The sequence below is a fragment of the Buteo buteo genome, chromosome 4 (genome assembly GCF_964188355.1).
Source record: "Buteo buteo chromosome 4, bButBut1.hap1.1, whole genome shotgun sequence".
NCBI classification, from domain to species: domain Eukaryota; kingdom Metazoa; phylum Chordata; class Aves; order Accipitriformes; family Accipitridae; genus Buteo; species Buteo buteo.
Window position 1 is genome coordinate 17664998 of NC_134174.1, and position 23836 is coordinate 17688833.

Below are 23836 nucleotides of genomic sequence, written 5' to 3' on the forward strand. Positions count from 1 at the left end.
TCTGCTCTGGCTCTGACCGTAATGAAGTCTCTCATCATAAAATAGTGTGATAGCAGCATAAATATAATGTAATAACAGCATGATTTAGCAGCATGAATCAGCAGTGGACTGTTGTGGCTTTCCAAATCTATACTGCAACTTCTCTATCTCAACAGAATGTAAGAAAGTAAATGAAGTAGCATTAGGTTTGGAGTGGTTCCAGTCATCCTAAGTAGACTGACTTTATGGTTGGCTGAGGCTGCAAGGGTGCAGTCTCGTCCTATTTCAGCCTTGCTGAGCGTGTTATCATTTCCCTTGTGGCAGCATGATTACTTACCAATAAGTGATACAGTGTAGGTCATGAATGTGAAACTGTAATGAAAGAATTTGATGTTTTATTACCTTTATTTATGTTTTCTTTACTTTTCAGAAATAAATCCATTCCAGTTAAAATTATTTGGGGTAATTTTAGCTATTTGGATAGTCTTAGATATTTAGTTTTGCTTCCATGAGGATTTTGAATACTCAATTACTTTTTGTTAATGTGTCTACCATTTATAGCTTATCAGAACTCTTCTTCGTGATGGGTTTGTTCTCTTCATGGGTAGGCATTGTTGTACACTTGAGAGTGCTATCCATAGGCTTTACCTAATTTTCAGGAAGACTGTAAATAGGGAAGCTCCAAGGTATAAGAGGATAATACTGTAAAGAGACTGGTTTTCTAGTGACCACAGTGTGTCAGCTAATAATAATAATAAGAGTTATTAATATTGTCTGCAGAAATAGCTTTATTTTCTTTAATGGATTTTAATGGCAAGCTTGTAACATAAAAGTTCTTCCTGTATCTGTGACATTTTTGTTTATCTATCTCAGAAGACTCAGTGGGAAGAAAATAATATTGTTATGTTCATGAAGATAAAAAAGATACAGTTTTAATTATAAGTATTAAATTCTATCAGCTTTACTTAGTATTTTTTGAATAATTATTATATATCTAGTTACATATCCAATTGTCTTACTATCAGTTAAGAAGAACATATGAAACCTTTTTTTCCCCAGTGTCATTCCTAACAGCTTCATTTCAACCTTTATTCCTGAAAAGTGAATCTGCATTAGATAACAGACAACACAGTAAAACTGGATTTTATTCTTCGGTGATATTACATATTTGTTGATAGATGTAAATGTGCAATGTAATGATTTCGGGGGGGGGGGGGGGGAGAATTGTTTGGGTTTTTAACTTCTAAATAGCATTTAACAGTATCACAAAAATACCAGGAGGACTAAAGAAACATCTTTTAGTTAATTGTGTTCAAGAAGAGATTTTTCTCGTGAGCTTCTGTGGGAGTCAGTAATTGGCATGATGCTATTCAGCATTTCCACTAATAAAATAGCGGGTAATAAAAACCTGTGGATGACACAAATTTACCATTCTGACAAAGTGAGGAGAACAGAGCAGTTATATAAACCAATGTTGAATCACTTGTTCAGTTGACCTCTTGAAGTGAGCTGTATTTTGATATAGTCAAATGAAAAATTTTTGCAAATACAGGATAATTAGAATAGGTCATATCTCTGGAGTCAGAGATTGTAGCCTGGGATGCTTGGCTTCTGAAGATATCCTAGAGGGCATTGCTTACAGCTCTCAATCTGAGCTCCCAGAGTGATGCTGTGGCACATGCGAGTAATTGGATCCTTAAATTAAAGAACCTAAGAGCTTGTTTTGCCCTTTGGTGAATATTTTTTTTTTTTTTTTTAATACTGCATCCAGTTCTGATGTCTGAAGTCAAAGACTGTCCTGCTTTCAGCTGGGATAGAGTTAATTGTCTTCCTAGGAGCTGGTACAGTGCTATGTTTTGAGTTCGGTATGAGAAGAATGTTGATAACACACTGATGTTTTCAGTTGTTGCTAAGTAGTGTTTAGACTAAGTCAAGGATTTTTCAGCTTCTGATGCCCAGCCAGCAAGAAGGCTGGAGGGACACAACAAGTTGGGAGGGGACACAGCCAGGGCAGCTGACCCAAACTGGCCAAAGGGGGTATTCCATACCATGGGACGTCATGCCCAGCATATAAACTGGGGTGAGTGGGGGCGGGGGGATCGCCGCTTGGGCACTAACTGGGCGTCATTTGGCAGGTGGTGGGCAGTTGCATTGTGCATCATTTGTATATTCCAGTCCTTTAATTACTACTGTTGTCATTTTATTAGTGTTATCATTATCATTATTAGTTTCTTCTTTTCTGTTCTATTAAACCATTCTTATCTCAACATAGGAGTTTTACTTCTTTTCCCAATTTTCTCCCCCATCCCACTGGCGGGGGGAAGTGGGTGAGCGGCTGCATGGTGCTTAGTTGCTGGCTGGGGTTAAACTGCGACAAAGACATAGAGAAGGCTCAGAGAAGCTGTCTGAAGTGCTTGAAATATTTGTCAAAAAGAAAACCAGTAGGAGAGTTGATTAATATACGAGAAATTTGATATGAAAAAAATCCTAAGACACTAACAAAATAAGTAATGAATTTCTGCAACTCTTAAGGATTTCAAATTGATGTTTTTCCTGAAAGAAAAAAAAATATTTAGGTTTAGTTCCTATTATCTGCACAAGAGGTCATACCAAGGTAAGTAATGATCTTTGGCTTTAACATCTATGACTCTAGGAATCAGCCCAAAATTTGTGTTGTATATCTCGCAAAGATTACTCCCACTGACATACATGACGCCTATAGTGTATAGATACAGAAAGCATCTGAAGTGCTCACAGTTGTTGAAACAATTAGATAATGAATTGGCCTTAGAGTACAATTTTGAAATGGCAGTCCTCATTTCTAAAACGTGTAATGTTTTTGCCTTCACACAATTACCTCCTAAACGTTTTGATATCTAGTAACTTTTAGTTTTCTTTACCAACTAAGAAGCACACAGTGTTAGAACCACATTGCTGTCGTAAAATATGAGTCTAAAATTGTGGATCTCTATAAAGCCTAGTTGCAGAGAAAAAGCACTATTTTGTTTAAAAAGGCTTCAGTAGTTGTTGAGTAATCACTGCTCTTTTTCAGTGTTCTTTTTTAATTTTTTTCACCATGTCCAGTAACATAATTGAACTTTAGAAACAAGTTCCTTTTGTTCTGTCAGTACATTGTGTCCTTCCTTATCTTGGAAGCCCATATGAAGTAACAGGAAATATATGTATGTTTTCTGTTCAGAGCTTTACAGCTCTAAGGATGCTGAGACCAAACTCCCTACAGGTCGAGCAATGCATTTTGCAGGCTGGGAGGAACACCTTGCAAAATTGGGGTCCCATCATCTGCACGTGTTGTCAAGAGTTGTGTTTTGTCTGATTCCTGCTAAAGGAAGGGAAGGATGTCATGCGGAGTGTGTATGATCTGGAGACATTTCCTGTAAGCCTTGCTTTATGGCTTGTATTTTACAGAGATGCTGTTACTGTCCAAGTTTTAAATCAAATCTTCCACACAATGAAAAACTGATTTCATTGTCCTGTAAGTTTCCAGGAAAAGCACTTTGTGATTACTATAAGGTATTTTTCTCTCATAAACCAATGTTTTTATTTATTTTCAGTAAATACAACAAAGGGATCTCTGTTTTCTCCATTTCAGTATGAAAAGGAATTTTGTGAACAAAGAAGAAACTGTTGTTCTTCCTGAGCAATTTAAGTGACCTGCTAAACTAAATGCACTGGCAGGGCTTCCATTTAGTTAGTAATTCACAGCTGTCACTGGAGACATCTCTCTACAAAGCAAACTGTTTTCTTTCCATGTTTATTTCTTCAGCAGAAACTGCTGCATAACAACGTCAATTATTGGCCTTATCAGTGTGTAACCCTGGAGAAGACTAAAATCACAGGAGCCTGTACACTTGACTACCAAACTCAATCAAAACTACTGATAAGAGAACAAAGAGAAACTAAAAGCTTTTGGAGTATGAGCTGAGTAATAGGATGAAGTGACATATGCCTTTCTTTGAGACAAGCAGATGGAGGAGGATTAATTTTCTTTCTTTCAATCTTCTGTTCTCTCCTACGGTTTCGTAAATGCTGGTGCATGTAGATTTTGCTGTCTTACAACAAAATTGTCTCATTGCGACTGCAAGACAGTAAAATAACAAGAATTAAATGCCTATTGTTTTGTCATCTACTTGTAAACAAATTGGATTTAAAATTCTTCCAGAAATGCCATTATAGCAGATTTACTGTTGCCATTGTAGCCTCCTAGTTAGCTCTTTCAGCTGCCGTAAAGAGCGAGATCTTTACACATGACAACTCATTTGCTCTCTGTAGTGTTTTTTGCATTAGACATCCTTTTGCAAATATTGTAAGAGCTCCCATTTATCTCATCTTAATTCATTTTCTGCACAGTAGCGTTTGCTTGCTGTTAGCTGAGTGAATAGCAATGGCTGCATCCAGTCCTCAGGAACTGATACACTAAAGCTTTGTGTTAATTTTTTTTCATCACAATCCTTACATGTGTGCTTAGTTTCAGGTGCTGATCTGCGTAGGACAACAGGTTAAACAGGGATGTCTGAAACCCTCAATAGCTATTGTTCTCTACCACATCCTTTCTTAAAGATTGCTGCCCCAGAGAAAAGATGGCAGAGCATAGCACAGAGCTGCCCTTGAATTGCCAGCTTGCAGGCAAGCCTATTAAAGCGAACCAAAATTGCCACCAGTAATAGACCTCTGAAAGATATATTTCATGTAGTTGATGTCCTTCTGTGAGAAAAGGCCACATCTTCCAAGCTGAGCTATAGTTTCCTCTCTTGGAGATTATTGTGATAAATACAGGAATCCCTCCTCTCATCTGCCTGCTAAGGAACAGAAGAGAGATGTAGTCACTGTGGACAAACCAGCCCATCAATCACATTATACTACATAATGCACCACTGAAGTATTTTTCCACTAGGAATGTTATTACAGTTTTGGCCAAACCCGTAAACACCTTTTGGTCATGTTCATTTATTTAATCAAAATGGCATTTTATTCGCAAGGGATGGTTTTATAAAAGAAATAGTTTTGTCAAAAGCCCAATTCTCCAAAGAAAATCAATTTAGGCATAAAGTTTTCCTTAAAACCTATTTGGTTTATGTGTGGGTTTGAGTCATTAGATAATCACTTCAGACAGATTTTTCAAAGCTTTTCTCTGAATCTCTGAAGCCCACAAGGCCACAAACCTTTTCTTAATGTAATTTGAATTTTTACAAAACCACATGTGAGAACCCTGCACCTGGGAGAAATACTGCAAACTATTATTAATATTTATTTTATGTAATACTAGCATCCGTCACATGCTAAAATAATTGTTATGAAAAGAATATTTCTCCCTCCATATTGATTTTTCCATGCTTTTAGTAAGATTTATCCTTACAGAGTGGAAAATTAAGGATTTTGACTTGCTTGGTCTTTGATGACTGATCTGGAGCTGCTTTGCAATTGTCAGAGTGCTCCTCTGCCAAACTGTGCTGTGGGGTATTGGTACCGTGACAGGGGCCACTGCTTTCAACGTGCAGATTTTTGTGAAGTTTTAGAGTGTAAACTTGTTTATTTCCATACATATATGGACTAGAATTACCAAGAAGAGGTACTCACGGCCTAAGCGCTTTTAGGACTTTCATCTTGGAAATCTTAAAAATCAGCAGTTGGAAAAGATTAACCCAGCCCATTGTCACCCACTGCACTGAAAAGACACTCAGTTCTTCTCTCATGTGTCTGTCTGGAGGCTGTTCTTTTGTAGATAAGCAAAGAATAAATCCTGCATTCAGCTGTTGGTTTGCAAACTCGTATTTTCCGTGAGTTGAGGCATTCATCATCTTATATAGAAATTTGATCTCAAATTCTGGTTGGCCAAAGCTGAAGTTGTAGATTTCTGTTTTTATCAGTATGGTGATATATAAGAAAGGCAATTAAATATTATATAAATAAAATCTCTTAGTATTTTAATTGTCTTAGAATCCTAGGGCCTTAGGATATTTGTATGTACCTTAGGGCTTCCATGTACTCCATTTAGAATTATTATTTTTCCATGGTTCCATTAATATATTCTTTGTCTCTCTGCTTTTGAAAAATTGCATCTCTCTGGGACTTGCATGAGAATTATGAGTTTGGTTTTTATGTAATCTCTTCAGTTAACAACAACAGTAGACTGGGAAATGAAGAACTGGCCCTAGCAGAGCATATTAAATGAATGTAGCTTATTTAATCTAGTGAAACAAAGCTTGAACAGTAGTATAATGATCTTCTGGAATGCATTTGGATCACTTTGTAATGGGGGTAAAGGTTGGGTAAAGATGGGGGTAAAGTCATAACATAATTTTGGTGAAAGATCAAAAGGATATAAGTTGTTCCACTTCGATTTATAAACCATTAGATAAAATGAAATAACTTCTATGTAAAATACCAGGAGAAAAAGAGCAGTATGTATTTTCTGACAAGCTTGATAAATTTGTGATTGTGCAGTATAGTAAGATTAATCCTTGTTTGGGGGTTTTTGTCCCCAAACAGATTGAAAGATGTCTTGAGCAAAGTTATTAATCAAGTTTCTTACATAGTATTTATACTGTTTTAGAATATTTGTATTCTTTAACTTATAGTGTACAATTGAATTTTATATTGTGTTAATTTGAATTAATGCTTCAGTCTGATTGTCTATGCAAACCGTTTTGGAACTTCAACTGAAGCATCGTTTCTTCTGAGAGGTACAAAGGAAATGCAATTTCATATATTTTTCTCTTAAGGCATCAAGGAATGGATAGAGATTTGGGGCGGATGTTGTTTTTGTATGTTGAGAGAACCCGTGCAGATTGGATGATCCCGTCTCGTGCTCTTGTGCCCTTGTGCCTGCGTGCTTTGCTCACCAAGGAAGCTTAAACGATTTCTTAATGAGAGCGGTGGTGTTCTCCTCAGAGTTGAAGGGACTTTTGGATTAGTTGTTATTGATTTTTGTGAGGTTTCTCGGGTTAACTTGGAAATTTTCACTTATCAGATTCCCTGCCAATGTAGAGGCTTAGAACTTCAGGCGGATTCTTTATCTGTCCTTTCCTTTAACTGCGCTATCTTCATGAAGGTGGTTTGGTTCTTCTCTTCCATCGTCAAGTTGTCGGTTCTCTGTATTAATGTCCTTAAGTCTGTTAGAGGTGCACAAATGCTTTGTGGGTTTTGACATGGCAAGTAGGGAACTTTTATTTATTATTCAGAACAAAACACCTATATATGGCTTCGTGTGGTGTGGGTGATTGAACGACGTAATGGAAATGGCCTCCTTCAGTCCTATACCCCTAGGAAACTGACAATATTCCATTTGAATTATGTTTAGGAATTTTTTTTTTTTTTACTTCTAAAAATATACTGGTTTAAGTAGGCACTGCATTGTGACATATTTATCGGATGTAAAAATTATATATCTCAGACAGTACTACTTAAGTTATATGTACAGGCAGTTTTGCATCTGCAATCCTTAATGTATGTATTCTCTAAAATAAGGTGAGTTTTTACTGAGAACATTTTACAGTGTGAAATACCTTTTTGTCAAAACATACTAATTGCTTTAAGTCTGAAATATATAAAATTTTGATACATTCTTGTCCCTGTGGTTCATTATATTCAATTGGTATTTTATGATTTACTTTCTTCTTTTCTGCTGAGCTTTTAGCTATTCATACTACAGTGTTAAAATTTAAGTCACTGTAGAGAGGGGAATATGTGTGGATTTGGAGGTGTACAAACTGTTCCACTTAAAATGCATTGCCAAATTATGGTCAGGAAAACCAAACTGAGAAGAGTAGGTAGCATATGGACTTTATGGAGAGGCAGAATTGTAAATTTTCTGTTGGAATCTGCTGTACAAATATTTTGATCTTGCTTGACTAGTAACTTACTCATTGGCAATTCATTTCAGAAATGAAATTCTGCCATAATTGCTGAAGTCTTAATTGATACAGCAGGTTCTATGTTTGTATGGGGTTTGTTTGGATTTTTTTTTTTTAATAGAATGACTTCTGATCTTCATGACTTTTTATGCTCTGGATATTTGCATCTATTTTCCTTTATTTGCTGCTTTTTGCATGGAGCTAGTGACAAGTGATATACTTGGGCTTTTTTTTTTTTTTTTTTTAATTTGCTATGATTTATGTTTTGGTGCATAAGAAGTACACATATCTCCAAATACCAGCAATATGAAAATATTTCATAAAACGATCTGGCAAAAAGTATAATCAGAGTGGTTCAAGACCATTCTGTTCTGTGCTGTAGCAATTGGAGTACTGAGAAGTTTTCCTGGACTTTTCCTGGGATATTCAATTTTCATATGAGATTTTTAACATGGAAGTTCTGTTTTCTCTAGTTTAAGGAAGAACTCAACACTGGTTTTGATTGACTGGCTGATTTAAGTATGAATTTACATCAGTGTTTGAGTAAGATGACTTCCTCTTCTTTCTTGAGTATTGAATATTCTGTATCACTACCTTAAGTTCTTCTATTTCACATGCATATAATTTTGAAGCATTTTGAGACAGTTCAGCATAAAAAGGTATTACAAAAATAAGGACTTTATGGAGTTGAACATCTTTTAGATTCTGTGCCAATGCTTGCTTTGTTTTTCAATCTATGTCCTTAACCTTGTCTTACAAACTTGTGTATAATAACATGTAGATAGTAAGTTTCATTAAGAAAAAGATCTAACATGCAACTTCTTTTCCTGTTTTAAGATTTAGGGACGGGGATTACTTGTGGTTTTGTTTTTTGTTTTCATTTGAGAACAAGGACATAAGGCTACCTACAGCATCCGCTAAGGTGTGGTCCTTTAATGTACTTTTTTACCATATTAATTTATATATTTTCATATCCATGTAAATGAAGATGTAAATCTTCTCTTCAGCTAAGTGAGCACAGCTTCTCTGGCATAGTTCTTTAGAACCACATATTTTGTGATTAGCAATTAAGGTTGCTAATGACTTGTGTAAGAGATCCATACTAAATGAAACAGGACTTTAATTGCTGTTTTAGAGGTTTTAATATGCTGAGTCCAGGAATCTTTTTCAGTAGTCATGAAAAGAAAAACATGAAAGGAAAATGATAAGACCATCAACTTTTTATAAGTTTTCATTTTCAGAATGTTAAAGTGTGTTTCTATGAAGTTCTTATTAAGAATATGAAATTAATTATAAGAATAGCATACTTCTGTATGTTTTCAGAAGATTAATGGGAGATCGTTCAGTTGAAATGAAGAATTAGAAAAATGTATATTTAAATCAAAGAATATATATTATATATTTGAATCAAAGAATAAAAAATATATACTTGTTGAGAATCACTATGCACTTGAGTTGCTGAATGTAAGCTGATAGCAGGAGAAATTAACCTTTAACCTATTTACGTATTTTTTTAAAAGTATCCATTTTAAGGTGCAACCAGTCTAGTTAAAACTCTCAATAACCTTTTTTTTTCTGTAGTTAGTTTCATACTATTCCGAGTTCTGTATGCTGTGGTCTGTTGGTTAAGATGTCATGGTGTGTGAAAGAAAGGTCGAAATGAAGATAAATAAGAATGATGGTTTAATAGGCAATTCTTTGGAAAGAATTAATAAACCTTTCAAGAAATTCTAGAAGCATAATTAAGGTAATGTGCAATAAAGAAATGCACAAGGAAAAAAAATCAAATTTAGCATTCAATCTACGAAGTTGACTTCACTATTTCAGCAAATATTTGGGTTGGTTTTTTGGTTTGTTTGGTTTTTTTCCTCTAAACTGTCACAGGACAGGTTGTGAACTTTCACATTCAGGGTGGGAGTTCTTGAGTGACACTGATTTATGACTTGCCAAGAACGTGTATCTCCTAAATCCTTCAGATTGTGTCCAGTGCAGGCTTAAATGCTCTTACCACTTAGTGTAGATAAACCAGTGTTTCCCCATCTTCTGCTTATCAAAGTTTAAATTCACCCATAATCTTTGAAATTATGAGAACAAGGAGAGCATTATTGCATCCAGCATCCAAACCGGACTGTTTTTTGCTGTTTCGGCCATCGCTGCCTACACTGTGTGTGTGCTGTGGCATGTGGCTTTCCATGCTCAGGAAGCAATGCAGGTGGTCAGCTGCACTGAAGGATCCAGGTCCACTTATGCCTCTTAACCTGTATCTGCAGCAAGTATTTCTTAAGCTGCAATAGATGACCTATTCCTACTCTCTCTTTAATACTAGATTTTGAAATCTTAGTTTTCTCAATTCCAGCTGTGCCCAATAGGAATGAAATGTTTTCTCTGACTCTGAGACATAGGTAATTAATAAGATGCACAGCACTCCAGAAATACAGCTCATTATTTGCAACTCCATGTAGCAGGTTAGGGCAGCTGGAGAAATAAGAAGTGACAGCGGCGTAGGGAATATTGCTGAGTGCATTGAAAGAGGAAAAACACTACTCAAAAACAAAAAGAGAACTTGCCTCAGAGCTAGAGCCCTACTTACTTGGTGCAGTACGTATCCACAGTGAGGGGCAGAGAGAAGAGAAAAGTAGCTCTAAGGCAAATGAACGAGGTCAGCCGCACTCTGCGGTGTGCGCTGGACCTGTGCTTTCATGTCACCAGCCAGTGCGTTTGTTACTACTTTGATGGCAGGCTGAAGGGGCAGAAATTGGACTGAGCTTGGCCGAGTCCCAACGCAGCGGGTACCCTTCCTCCTGAGTATCTGGGAAGAGGATTAGAGGTTGGCATTGCCCAGCACGTGACCAGCCCGGCCACTGCAGCTGTTGCAGGGTCTCAGCCAGGCAGTAGCTCTGGCACATCTGCCTGGCTGCTTCGCTGTGCAACGCAGGGGAGCGACCGAGTGCCCGGACGGGATGCCCGCTTGGTACTAGCCATCCATGCCACCCTTTCCTTTCACACTTGACAATCCCAAATAGGAGCAAGTGAAAAAGAATGTTGTAAGGGAAATAGGAATTAAATCATTCCTACATTAAGTATTTCTTTTGCCTGTAGAGTGGTTAACTTTGGTTGGAAAAAAATTTTTGAATCATTGTCCAGTCCTGGCTATCTCTGGCTCCGCACTATATATGATTTCCCATAAAATCATAAAAACATTTAGAATTCTTTGTATGTATGCATATGGTTTATTTCTGGTTTATATTATCTAAAAAGATAAATGGGCATTTTTTCTGGCAATAATTGGCTTCCTCCTTAGCTTGTCTCCATAATTCCTCTAAATAACTTCTAGTAGTATCACACTTCATTAGTTCTTTAAAAGTAGGTACTATGGTCTAAAATTTGAAGCACAGCTTTTGAACTCTTGTTCAAAATATAGCTGTTGGCAATTCCCTATTAAATAATGAAAGATTATATATAAAGTTAATTTACCTTTCATTTAGTTATATGCAGTCCAAAAGTATAATATTGAAAAGTTCATGATCATAAAATATAGTAAGATTGCAGGTTCTGCCTATCAGTACAAAATAGAGCTGTGGTAGACCAGAAGTACTCAGACCATAATTACATTGCAGTTAGCAGCAGGAAGGATTAACAGCTCGCATAGAAAAATACTGTATTTTAGGACTGCCTTTATTTGTTAAATTAATAGACTGGTTCTCAGTTTTGACATTAAAAACTAACTCTATTAATTTCCTCAGTATGTTCAAGTTTGATTTTAACTTCAGTTATTGCCATTTTTATATTAACTAGAAATAAAAACACTGTTCTATTACTGGTTTTTATGTTCTGTTAAGTTTCTTCTGTCAAAATAACCCTGCAGTTGAACTTTGTCAATAATTCACACTGACAAAAAAGTCTGAACTGAGTTTTCAGAGTAAATAAATTGCTTTGATTATCACAGAAGAGACCTTTGTGCTCTACTCATTGGAATAACATTTTTATGTTTTATTAACTATCAACATGTTCTTTGTTCTATAGCTGGTTATGATGTTCCTTCCTTCAAGATCTACATATGGAGCCAGAGTGGGGGTGACAATAAATAGCATAACAACTATAGTTACCCATTACCAAATGACCAGTATTATTGCCAAATCTTACGCTAAAAACTGTATTGATTAAAGGGATTATAGTGGACTTCATACTATAAGGGGATTTGCTAATGAACCAGCTTTCAAAACATGATATTTGCTTTCTTTTGCCTCTGGGTTTTGGGGTTTTTTTTTAAAGTTTGTTTTAATGGGCTGAGATTTCATTGGATTACAATCTCAGTGAGGAGAAAGAAGCCGTTAACTTTGTAATAGTTATTAAAAATGTGTTTTGTGAAGGTTTATTAGTATTCAGTTTTGATTTAGTTTACAAGGAACAGACCTTGACCGTTTTGATTTTAGAGGAAACTGAGGAATACACTGAAGAATAAGGGCTTTGGAAATCATCTTCTGTTTGAGATATCTATCTGGTAGTCTGGTATTTTTTTTTTTTTAGATATATGTATTGGATCTTGTGTGATAAGATTATTTTTCTTTTTCCCTCTAGAATAATTTGGTATCTGACAACAGCCATTGCTTAACAGGCAGTGTTACTCCCAGATCTTATTGCTGTGGTGTTTAAAACACAGACCCCATACTTTTACTTTTCATGCTTCTAAAGGTTCTTTTATACCACAACATTTCCAGACAGTTTACCACTGTCTTGTCTTGGTTACGTGGTGAATAGGATAGTTCTAGAATACATGTTAATTTATCTAAGGAAAATGACACTTTGAAAGTACGTGTACTTTAAAAGTACATTCTATACAGCTGCTTTGTAAGTGTTTAAACATACTTTATATATTGTAGCATAGTTGAGCATGCTATATAAAGTGTTTTAGCATATTTTAGCATATCTTACAAAAACATGTATGTAAAGTATCTTGTAAATCCAAATGCAGTTAAAGTAGTGGAAATATGAGTGAAATTGTATAAAAGAGGTTTTCTGTTTGGTGATGAAAATGTTGAATTTCAGTGTGCTGAAGAATTATTTCAGAATTGTGGTTTAAATACACCAACATAAGCCAGAAATCTCTTACAAATGATATTAAATACTTTATGCTTAGATCTTTTGCCATACTAAGAAATCAGTTTGATTATATTGATTTTTAATTTAGTCATAGTATGACCCAGCAACACATCTATACCAGCCTCCTATATTCTTTCATTCCAAATAAAGAAATACATCCTTCTACTTGTTAGAAACATACCTTTATAGTTTCCTGGAATGGACCAAATGAATAAATATGTGTAGCAGTTTTTTGTCGTGCTTTTGGATTTCTTGTCTAATTAAGCCCATGTCCTTTAGAAAAATAAAATACTGGAAAATTTCAGTGTGGAAGGGAGGTCCACAGTGCAATCCGCTGCTGAAGGCCAGGCTAGTGTCAGACCTCGAGCAGCTTATTCAGGGGCTTGTCCAGGCGAGTTGTGAAAATGCCAGTGGACAGATTCTGCGGTCTCCCTGGCAAGCTGCTCAAGCACCCTCATTGCGAAGGACTTTTTTCTTATGATAACTTAGTTTCAGCTTGTTACTATTGCCTCTTCGCCCCTCTTCCTTCTTTAGAACCCTCCCTGTATGTAGTGGGAAATTGCTCTCTGATCCTACCTTAGCCTTCTCTTCTCCCAGCTAAAAAATCCCAGTTTTCTCACGCTCTCCTGGTATAAGATGTGCTGCAGCCCCCTAACCATGTTAGTGGCCCTGTGCTAAAATCTCTTCACATTTTCTTGTACTTGGGGGGGAGGGTGGGAAGGAGCAAATCTAAATAGTACCTTGATCCTCCTCTGCTATGGGTAGCATGCCCAGCTGTTGCTCCTGTGTACGGAGCAAGGTTGTGCACGGGATTGAGAAATTCTGATTTCTCAGAGCAGACTTGGTCAGTCAAGACTGAGGCAAGAAGGTGATCAGACTGTTATTTCATTTCTTACAACATTCAGGTTTTTACCACTTTGAAAATACTCTTATTTTTCTTTAAATTTTAAGCAGAAGTAAAAAGGCATTAATTTGTTGGGGGCGGGGGTTGGGGGTTGTTGTGTGGTTTGGTTGGGGTTTTGTTTTAATTTAACAAAGTTATTCCATAGATGAAGAATTAACTGCTGGTTGTACATAGCTCAGATACCTGTGACTCTTCTTCACTCAGGAGGAAATGTGCCACTGCTTGAATGGCAAGGAGAAAGGAAGGCTGGAAATGTCTTTCCACAGTGGGGCACGAGAGGGCAAACGCCACATACAGACCCAGCTGAAGTTGTGCTGGCAGGCTGGGTCATGCAGCTGGGCCCCAGTTCAAGAGATTAATATGGCTATTCAGTGCAGCAAGAGTCCAATGAAACCGGGGCGCTCTATTCGCCAAATGCAAAGGGTGTAATTTTGAGTATATTTGTTGTAGGTGCAGCCAAAATAAAAACAAACATTGGACTGGGATTTTGGAAACCCCAGCTCTGATGATGATGATCTACTGGCTGCCTTGATTTCTCAGCCAGGTGGCATCACAGCATCATTTAAATTAAGCAGAAAATAAAATTCTTGCAGGAATATTTTACAAATATTGCTTTTCAGACTCAGTTTTCTTGTTCTGAAATATACCAGGCAGTTTATCACTAATGAGTTTTTTATAGTAAATATTAATACAAGTTCCTGATTCATCATATTTCAAAGAGTGTCTTATATTTTAATTCTGAATGTCAATAGGAAAATGAATTTAAGCAATTAGCGTGGGTGCCTTATTTGCACGTGGATTCTAGCATTCTTGCTTTATCTGTTGGAACAAAAATAAGAATAATCATTAAAAGTAAATGAATAGTCTTGAATCACTTGTAGTCAGCTTTGGTCTTTTGTAAATGTAAAATGCTAAATTGAGCAGTTTTAGATAAACTTGTCATGTGGCCTTGTAAATATTAAGTAGCATATGTTTGTCCATTTCTTCAAATCCAAAGACTGGTTTTGGGGGTTTCTTTTGGGGTTTGGGGTTTTGTTGTTGTTGTTTTGTTGTTTTCAAAGAATGCTCCATATTCAGACAGTGATAAACGTAGCATGATTTTCTTTAGCAGTTAAAGAAAATAAAACTTTCTTTAGTAGGGTTTTTGCCATGTTCTACTTTATTTTTAACAAGATATAAGTTTTATTTCTATCTGAGCCAGTTTTGAAGCTCTGTAATGGATCCTTATCCAAGATAAGGAAGATAAGCCTTATCTTTAGAAAATCACTCAAGTAGTGTGTCTTTGGCCAATTAATTCACTTGGATTTATAAAACATATTCACTAGTCAGTATCAGTCTTAGACTTTGATGAACAGTTAAGGAATGAGTCTTTTCCCTTGGTAACAGTGGCAAAATGCCCACTCAAATAGAAGTGGACTTGGACGGTCAATGGATTACTCTGCTATTTATTTATGTATTCAATTCTGATGAAAATTATTAATAAGTTTGCAATTAATCATAGAAATATTAAACTAGTTCTTCACCAATAGTCCTATTTCAGATTTGAGCTGCACATTAAGTTTCATGTAATATGGATATTGAAGATGTAGTCTTTGCATGTTCAACAAAGAGTGTAAGGTTGAATGGTTTGAGCTTTCCAGCCTTGAGCCTGGAGCACCTGATTTCTCCTGCTGTTGTGCTGTGTCTCCTGGGAGAAAAATCATGTGTGTTATCTGGTTCTCCATGGGTCATTTCCAAACAAACCTCTAAAACTGTAAATTTATTTTAGAAAATGTGGTTTGTTCTGTGAGAAAATGTACCTTCAGTGCTTTGGAAAGGTAAATGTAACAAAATTAATATGAGTGAGTGTTATTGTAGTTCCTTTCAATCACTGAGCAGTCAGATGTTTGTAAAAGTGACTGCTATGTAGAAGCTTTTAAGAAAATAAACTATATTTTTGTATTCACTTTCTGATACACATACCCGATACGATCACCTTACCGTCAAAACTGAATATATAAGCAGGATTCGTTTATCTACAAGAATTATCTGTGTTTCACAAATGTGTGGCAACATTTTCTAGTTTCAGAAACATGTACGCTTGCCACAGAAACGATCAGTGTAGTGGACCAAATGTGTGACCAATGTAGACTCCTGCTTTCTAATCTCATGCTGAAGCAGTTTAGCTGTCATTCACTAGCTGCTGAATAGCTTAATAGTACCTTCTGTACAGGCAGGTGTTGGTTGGAACATGCAATTAGATGATGTTCTACAAAGTACAAGTGCTGAGGTCTGCTAGAACACTGACGGTTCTCCAGTGGCTGAAGGATTGGTTTAGGCCAAATTTATTTCAACAGTAGCCCAAAGGAAAACTAGTTTGCACCAGAAGTCTGACCCAGAAAAGTCTTAGCACTGCAAACAGTAGAAGAGTTAATTTCACAGACCTCACTGAATTAACTGCTGTGTCTTAGAGCTGGTTGAAAGTTACTTTTGTAAAAGGAAAAAACAACTTTCATGGAGGTAGGCAGTTATCGTCCCTCCACACGACCTTCCTACTCTGCACTGCTAATTTATTAATTACAGTTATCAGCATAACTGTCAAATAAGTAGATAGAAATTAAAAAAAAGTGGTATTTTGGCAATTGTATAATAGTTTATTAAAAATGTGTTCTCTCAAGTGTAATAGAGACATTCTCATGCTAACTCTGTTGTATTACTAGTTAATATTTGTAATTAAATATATAGTACTGCTCAGCTTCTATCCTTTTGTGTTTCATATTTCAAGAACTAGTATAGCAAGACCGTGAAATAGATGAAGCCAAAATAATTCTCTCACACACACACACACACACACACACACACACACACACACACATAATTTGATGTTCGTTTCTGCTCCTTGCTGTTTCCTGAAATGACAGAATCCTTGGTAAGGGCTCCTACAGCCATCTTCCATGAAAGCAGGTGCAGAGGAAAGAGAAGGCGGGGTCGAGGAGAATAAGACCCTTACGAACAACAAGAATTTCACTGTGTACTTATACATGATATTGCAGGATTATGATTTATAGCAGGATAATGGTTGTGAATTTAATTGCATTCCTGCTTACTTATTCCTGCTCTTCAGAATAAATCTTAACAAACATACTCATGTATAATATACGTATGCACATGCTCACAAATACATGCGCATTTACAAAATGCACAAAGTGTCTGTCTGCATTTTTTTCCTGCAAAAATAGAGCACCTAGAAGATACAAGCAGGCTTAACAACTGCACTCATTCCTAAGATTGCCCTATGGCTCCCATCATAAAATTCCACATTCAGCTTGTTGTGATGCAACTCATCCAAAAACTTCCCTTTTGCTGCTTTGCCACAGCTTAAATTTTAAGGAATTTTTTGGTCAAAAGATTTAAAAGCTTGAGACAGGGGCTCTCCAGGTGGTCATTTCTTTGGAAAGTTTAAAACATGAACTTCATATTTGGCCTAGGGTGGCTTTTGCATCACGTTTGAGGGTTTGTGACCATTTATTTAAAAAACCAAACTTCCTTCCTGAGTTTGGTCAAATTACGAGCCTTATAAAATTGTCATTTGCATGAACCCAGCAGAGAATTTGTGTTAGTTGATCTTCTGAAGAGTCCTCTCACAGCTGCCAAGTTTCAGCGTACAGATGAGGATTTGAAGCTTTGTGCTGCTGCGGGTCATGGTGGATTTTGGTGCTGTCATCAGAACTGAACTTAGAGGCACTGTCCTAGTGAGTTCCTTATCTCCATTCCTGGGCTTAGGCTGCTTGGAAATGAATTTTGCCTAAACCTAACACAAGAGAGGAAAAACTGACCCGTAGAAAAATATTTCAGGACAAGAAACTGGAAAAGAGTGAGAAAACAAGGCTAAGAATTGAGGTGGGAGTTGGCTGCAACTGACTGAAATAATAACTTATTTTATAACTTTTCATGTATAAATAGAAAAGTAGTTTATCTTTGCATCAGTGTGAGGGACTTCTCCCTCAAATATCAGAGAAGAGGAAAACATCTGAAGTGACTGGGAAGTTTTTGTCAAAAGTCCCAGACTTGGTGATCAACCATAATTTTGAGAATGTATCCAATTGCGTAACTCCATGCCCTGGAACACAATACTACTTTGGACAGGCAACAACACAGATAGGTATAATGCCCTTTTGACCATCCAGTGATGGGATAGGAAGCAAACATTTTTCAAGTAACCCTTCTGAAGGATCCTTCAAAGTGCCAGCAGTGGGATTTGATCGTGTGCATCACAGTTCAGCATAGAGCTACAATCCTGGAGTTTTGGCCAACAGGACATAGGGCACATTTGCTGATACCATGTTGCTGCAGTAAAACATATGCCCTACAAAAGCATGAATCCACACTTTAAGTCCTTTTCAAATTAAATTCAAATTACCATTTCAAATCACTTCTATTGATTATCTGTATTGCTATATAATTAATGTTGCAAGAAATTGAACTGTTGTTTGCTGTACTACATACAAGGCATACCTCGAAAGCAGCAGCACCTGAAGTAGTCAGATATTCTTCTTGTTTGCATGTGAAAAGACTAATTAGGGAAGAGAACTTTAGCACTTCTGCAATGCAGTCAGTAACTTTGCTTTTTCTGTAGCTGTCTACCTCTTACTCACCTGATAAAGAGGTTATAAAAGCATTTAAGTTATTAAAAATCAAATAAGTATTTTATAGCTGCTTAAAGAGGAAGTTTAGGTATTTCTCTTGTTCATACCTAGAACAGGCATATTGAAATGATCTGGGCAGCAGATGTTACAAACTGAAAGTAAATTGAAGATCTTAAATATGGAAGATACATGTGGAATTTTTAAAGAACTACGTGCAAAATGAAATGTGAAAAATTCTAGATCTTGGTTGGAATTGGCAAGTGTGTTAAGATGTATCCAGGTGCTAAAATAATGTAGTAAATATGGCAAATCTAAAAAAAAGACTGGGTCCCATGCTAAACCCTTTTGGACTTACAGAGCTCAGAATTAAATTTCTGGCAGTTTCTAGTGACACAAATACCCATGAGCATTGTATCTCAATTACCAGCTATAAAAAGGATATTCTAACACTATTTATCTCTTAGAAGTCTAATGGAATGGTACTCATACGTTGTGTGTGAGTTCTTGTTTGTCTGAGTACACCAAGGAGTCTCCATCCATGTACCAGTAGTGGTATAATCATGCAAGGGCAAGTGCGGGTACATAGAATTTACAGACTTGGGCAGTATTGCTTTTTTTCACTCATAGTATTTACAAAGTAAGTGAGTTCACACCCTTTTTTTAAAAATTTTATTTTTCTCAACACTAGAAAATAACCATGGTTCAGCTACAATTAATAGCTAGTTTCTGACCTGAAAGATTGAATAGCAAGTATTTCTATAAAAGTTATGGGAAAATCAGTAAACCTAATGGGATCTCAGGTTTTCTTGGGATACTGAGGTGCTACATGAGTGATTGCTTATAAATAATCATTGTATAAGTAATACATTGCTATTACACTGGTATTTGAAAAAAAATTTTTTTTGTTTTCTCTCCCTCTAGGAATTGCTGATATTTTTACAAAATTTGCCCACAGTACACTGGGGAAATGAAGAAATTAGTGTACTCCTAGCAGAGGCCTACAGACTGAAGTTTGCATTTGCAGATGCCCCCAATCATTACAAGAAATGAATATAAAGAGCCAGAAATCATTAAGACCAACGTGTTCTGCAGTATTATGGCATCTGTTGTTCTGGTTGTGCTTTCAGCTCATTGCGCTTTCATTTGAATTAAGATGACCATTAAAATTCTGTTAGAATTTGCAGAATGAGAACAGAATACCAAAGAAATGGACAAAGCAGGTTATCAAGCATTGAATGAACTTAAAAGTGAACTTTTTTGCTCACTATGAAAAATTAGTTCAGAAGTCTATCACATAATTTTCTTCTTTTTTTCCCTTCTCTAATTAGGAGAATTGTAGTCTTTCTAATTTATGTCGAGCAATTTTTGTATGTACCTAAGACTGAAAACTACTTATGGAATCTTTTTGTCATGACTTCAGTGTTATCTGCCATGACTTTATCAGCCAGTTTGGGTCAGTAAAAGTTATTTACTTTGAGTGGAAAAAAAGAACTTTTCGTAGTCGTAAAGACCATATGAGACAGCAAGGCCTGTGTTTTGAGGTCTGATTATAACTTAGAAGACACTGGTATTCACACAGCATCTGTTGTTTTCCCATGGAATTACATTAGAATACTTCAATAATATAAGAATATGGAAGATTGCAATGGAAACTGGTGGCATTTTTCTGAACATTACTAAGTCTTGCAGGGTGCTATAGAAGCTTTTTAGCCATACACAGGAGTTGCTTAAAGCTGAAGACTCATCTATAACGCTCACATAAATCCCTCTCTATAAATTTTGGAGTGTTTTTAAAATATGGAGTGAAATAGAAGATGTGGTCTTGTCAAAGTAATTAAAGCTTTTCTTTCAAGGGCTTTCATTTCTTCAGCGTGAAAGTTCACTTTTAAGAAACATAATAAGAAGCTTGGTTTACAAAGCAAGATACATTTTTATCTCAGTTGTTGCCTTATTCTCCATTTCTAGCATGTTAGAAAAGGAAAATTATTATCTCTTTCCAAAGCTTACTTGTTAAATAATTTAGTATCTTTTTTTCTGATTATTCAAAGGAAGTGAGAAGATAGTTCCCAATAACAATAACAGTAACTATATACTTGGATCACTTTTGTGTCATTAGCAGAATAAAAATTCTCTATCACTTTATAGAATGAGATTAATGTTTTTCATATAATCATGGGATACTGAATAATTTCCTAAAACTTACATAATTTAAGTGCACTATTTATTTTCAAGAAATTTCAGATAAGAATTCTGATGTTGCTCTATTGGATGTAAATAACTTATATTAATTTGTGCCTACCCTACACATACAGGTTATTAAGGGTGAGAGTTGCAATAAGCAATATACTGGAAGCTCAGATTGTTATTCCTCAGTTCAGTTCTTGAGTTGCACAACGTTGCACGAAAAGTGTAGTGCACTTTTAAGTTTGGGAAATAAAAGATCTTCAAGAGGTTTTCTCTTATGACTTGTTATTGGAAGATTATTTTCAAGTTCTTAAAAATATGTAGATGCATATTTTGAAGAAAGCTTTGTATATGTGTTAGTTACATTGCTTGTTTTAGGGGCCTTAGTTCTTGACACAGACTTTATAATAATCAGGTGTTTCAGGGTAAATAGAATAAAATACATTTTTACCAACATGTGATTATGAGATCTGTATTTTAAAATTACATGACATCTTTGGTACAAGAGAAAAAACTGAATTAATGCAGAAGCAGGAGTGTTTGGTGACTAGGATGTATTTCTGTTCCACTGGTATCAGCAGGGGGTTTCAGTTGCAATGGATACAAGATCAGGCCTCCTAGATTGCTGCATTTGTGCCTAGAGTGTGTAGTGGATCTGTGTTTCTTAAATGTCTGTATACTATTTTCTGTAACTTCAGTTCATGGTCTAATGTATAGAAATTTATGTTTACAAAGAATGTCATATTGTGCCTAACAGAATATCTACCAATAACAGAATAAAAGAAACCTGAAATTTATGACCATTTGCTTTAAACTTAATATCTACAATCATTTGTTAATAGAAGTGCATTTTATTGTAACGACAGAAGACACAGCATTAAATGTACAATGTTGTAAGGGTTTTCTAGAATTAACTTTTTTCTATTAAGATGTTATTTAGGTAGTTACATGTAACATGGAAGGTTGACCCAAAGTTGTCTGCTGTGTCAGATGCTCCTGCATAACATTTATAGGACTGGATATATAAAATTTCCATCATTGGGTCCACATAAGTTGTCTGCCATGTCTTCCAAACTCAACAGGTACCTCTTACTTCCCTTGGAAGAAAGTATTACCATTAGAGGTCACATTTACTATTGTGTCTGTGTCAGAAGTTGAATATTGTACTTGAGCACATTGCTTTTTAAGGATAGTGGGAAGTTTCCTAATATAATAACAATGCTTATTTATGTAGATATAAACTTTTCTGGAAAATATGATATAGATATATAAATAACATTTATATATCTATACAGATAGGGATAATTTTCAGTACATAGGCGGCCAACATTTATGTAAAATTTCAACTTTTCAATACTTTAAGATTTACATAAAATATTCCATTTTATTTAAAAAAAAAATCCCACCTTATATTTAACAATTCTACATCTCAGGTAAACTATCATTCCAAACAAAGTATTACATAGAAAAGGAAATGATGTTATCATTATTACATCCCATGTACTTATTTTTTTTCAAAATTCAAGATTCTGAATATTATAAAAATTCCTTTGTAATACCTATTTTCTTATGAAGGAGGCATCTTGACACATCACTAGTGAAACCAGGCGGTAATTTCCTAGAACTCATGTGAAGTATTGACATTGTAGTGTCTAAAATGTGTGTTAAAGAATTTCTGTAAGAAAAAATTTAAACAAGAATGTACAATATAAAAAGATTTATGATTACAGTATTTGAAAAATGTAAATAATAAACAAATTAGTTAACTATGTAAATACAGTACATGGAGTAGGATAGAAATGCAAGTTGAAATCTTATGTACCTCTGTAATACGTTATAAGAAATTAGTTTCATTATTTTTTGGCTCAGTTCCTTATGGAAAGGCCCTTTTAACTTCAGATCTACAGAATAGAAGTATCTGAAGTTCCTTTGTATGCTTCTGACAACTATTAACACTGAGGCACTGGTTAAAACTGTAAAACTGATGAAAGATGAGGAAATAAATGCATATTTATGAAGTGCTATATAGAGTGGAGAGCTTTTTTTTATTGTATTCATCAAGCACATTGCATACTACATCAAAGCATGTTTTTGGTGTGTTCATGGTTTAAGTCTCAAACCCCTGTGTCACAAGAGCAAATGCAGTAGCAAAATCTCTGTTCTCAGTTATGTTTCTACAACTCTCTGCACTTGTATCTTATAGATTTTGCAAGTTAATAAGACAGCTTCTCTCTCTGTATATACCATATACATACAAGGTACTGAGCATTTTCTGCAAAAAGCAGATTAAGATAAATTTGACACCACAGCAGAATTAAACGGGGGGGGGGGGGGGGGGGGGGGGGGGCAGGTGGAGCAAATCAGGGCAAAGCAAACAAAGGAGTTACAGAATTCCGTACGTCTCTGGAGGTGAGGAACGAGAGGAAGCTTCAGCTCTGTGAGGAGAAACAGTAAAAGGTAGTGATAGGGTCAATAAGACCTGGAAACTTAAAGATGACTTAAGTAGATTAACAAGCAAGGAGAGACATCCTGTACATACAGGAAGCTCAAGTCCCTTACGTCAAGGAAGCTAGTGGGAGACTTCCAATAATCCAGATGAGTCTGCTGAGAAAATACACAATCCTGGTTATATGGAAGGCAAAGTTAATAACTTCTCTGTTTAAAACTCCACACAGCATTTAGGGAAAAAGAGACATAGGGATGCAATGGGTAATCTTTCTGTTACATGCTTGAGTGATGATGAATTGTAATCAGGCTGGTTTCTCACCCTGTATGAAATTTGTGTTCTTCATCTGCTATAATCTTCTGAAGATCCTGCAGAAAATGAGTAAGGGGAGATTTTTCAAATTACTTTTTCAAAAGCAGAAGAGATCAAGAAGGTGGAGTAAAGGCCCCAAGATCTCACAAGGAATGTGCTGGGAGACATAGCTGAATTTCTTGTACAAAGCACTCCTGGATATCTCTCTTATGTCCTGGGCAGATAGCCCACAGATACCAATGTGAAGTGCAACAGAAAGGACTTTCCAGAAATGCGATCCTCACTTCAGGTCACTTCACCCTTGAAAACAGAATGGAGAGGAAGGTAAGTTCTTTGTAGTGCTTTAAATTCTTTGGAGATGGGAAAAGGAGGCGAGGTGGAAAAGCTCCCAGTCCAACAATCACTCAGGCAAGAT

At 35.9% G+C, this 23836-nt stretch overlaps 1 protein-coding gene across 3 annotated transcripts in view; it reads left to right on the plus strand.

Annotated features, from left to right (window-relative positions):
• The window catches only part of TBC1D22A (TBC1 domain family member 22A), a 188755-nt gene extending 166068 nt beyond the window's left edge, over positions 1 to 22687 (plus strand). For all 3 annotated transcript variants that reach the window (XM_075024915.1, XM_075024918.1, XM_075024917.1), the window contains one exon: positions 19401 to 22687. In XM_075024915.1, coding sequence (XP_074881016.1) covers positions 19401 to 19529 — 129 coding nt within the window. In that variant the 3' untranslated portion in view covers positions 19530 to 22687. The remainder of the gene's footprint in view (positions 1 to 19400) is intronic.
• Positions 22688 to 23836: the final 1149 nt, after the last annotated feature.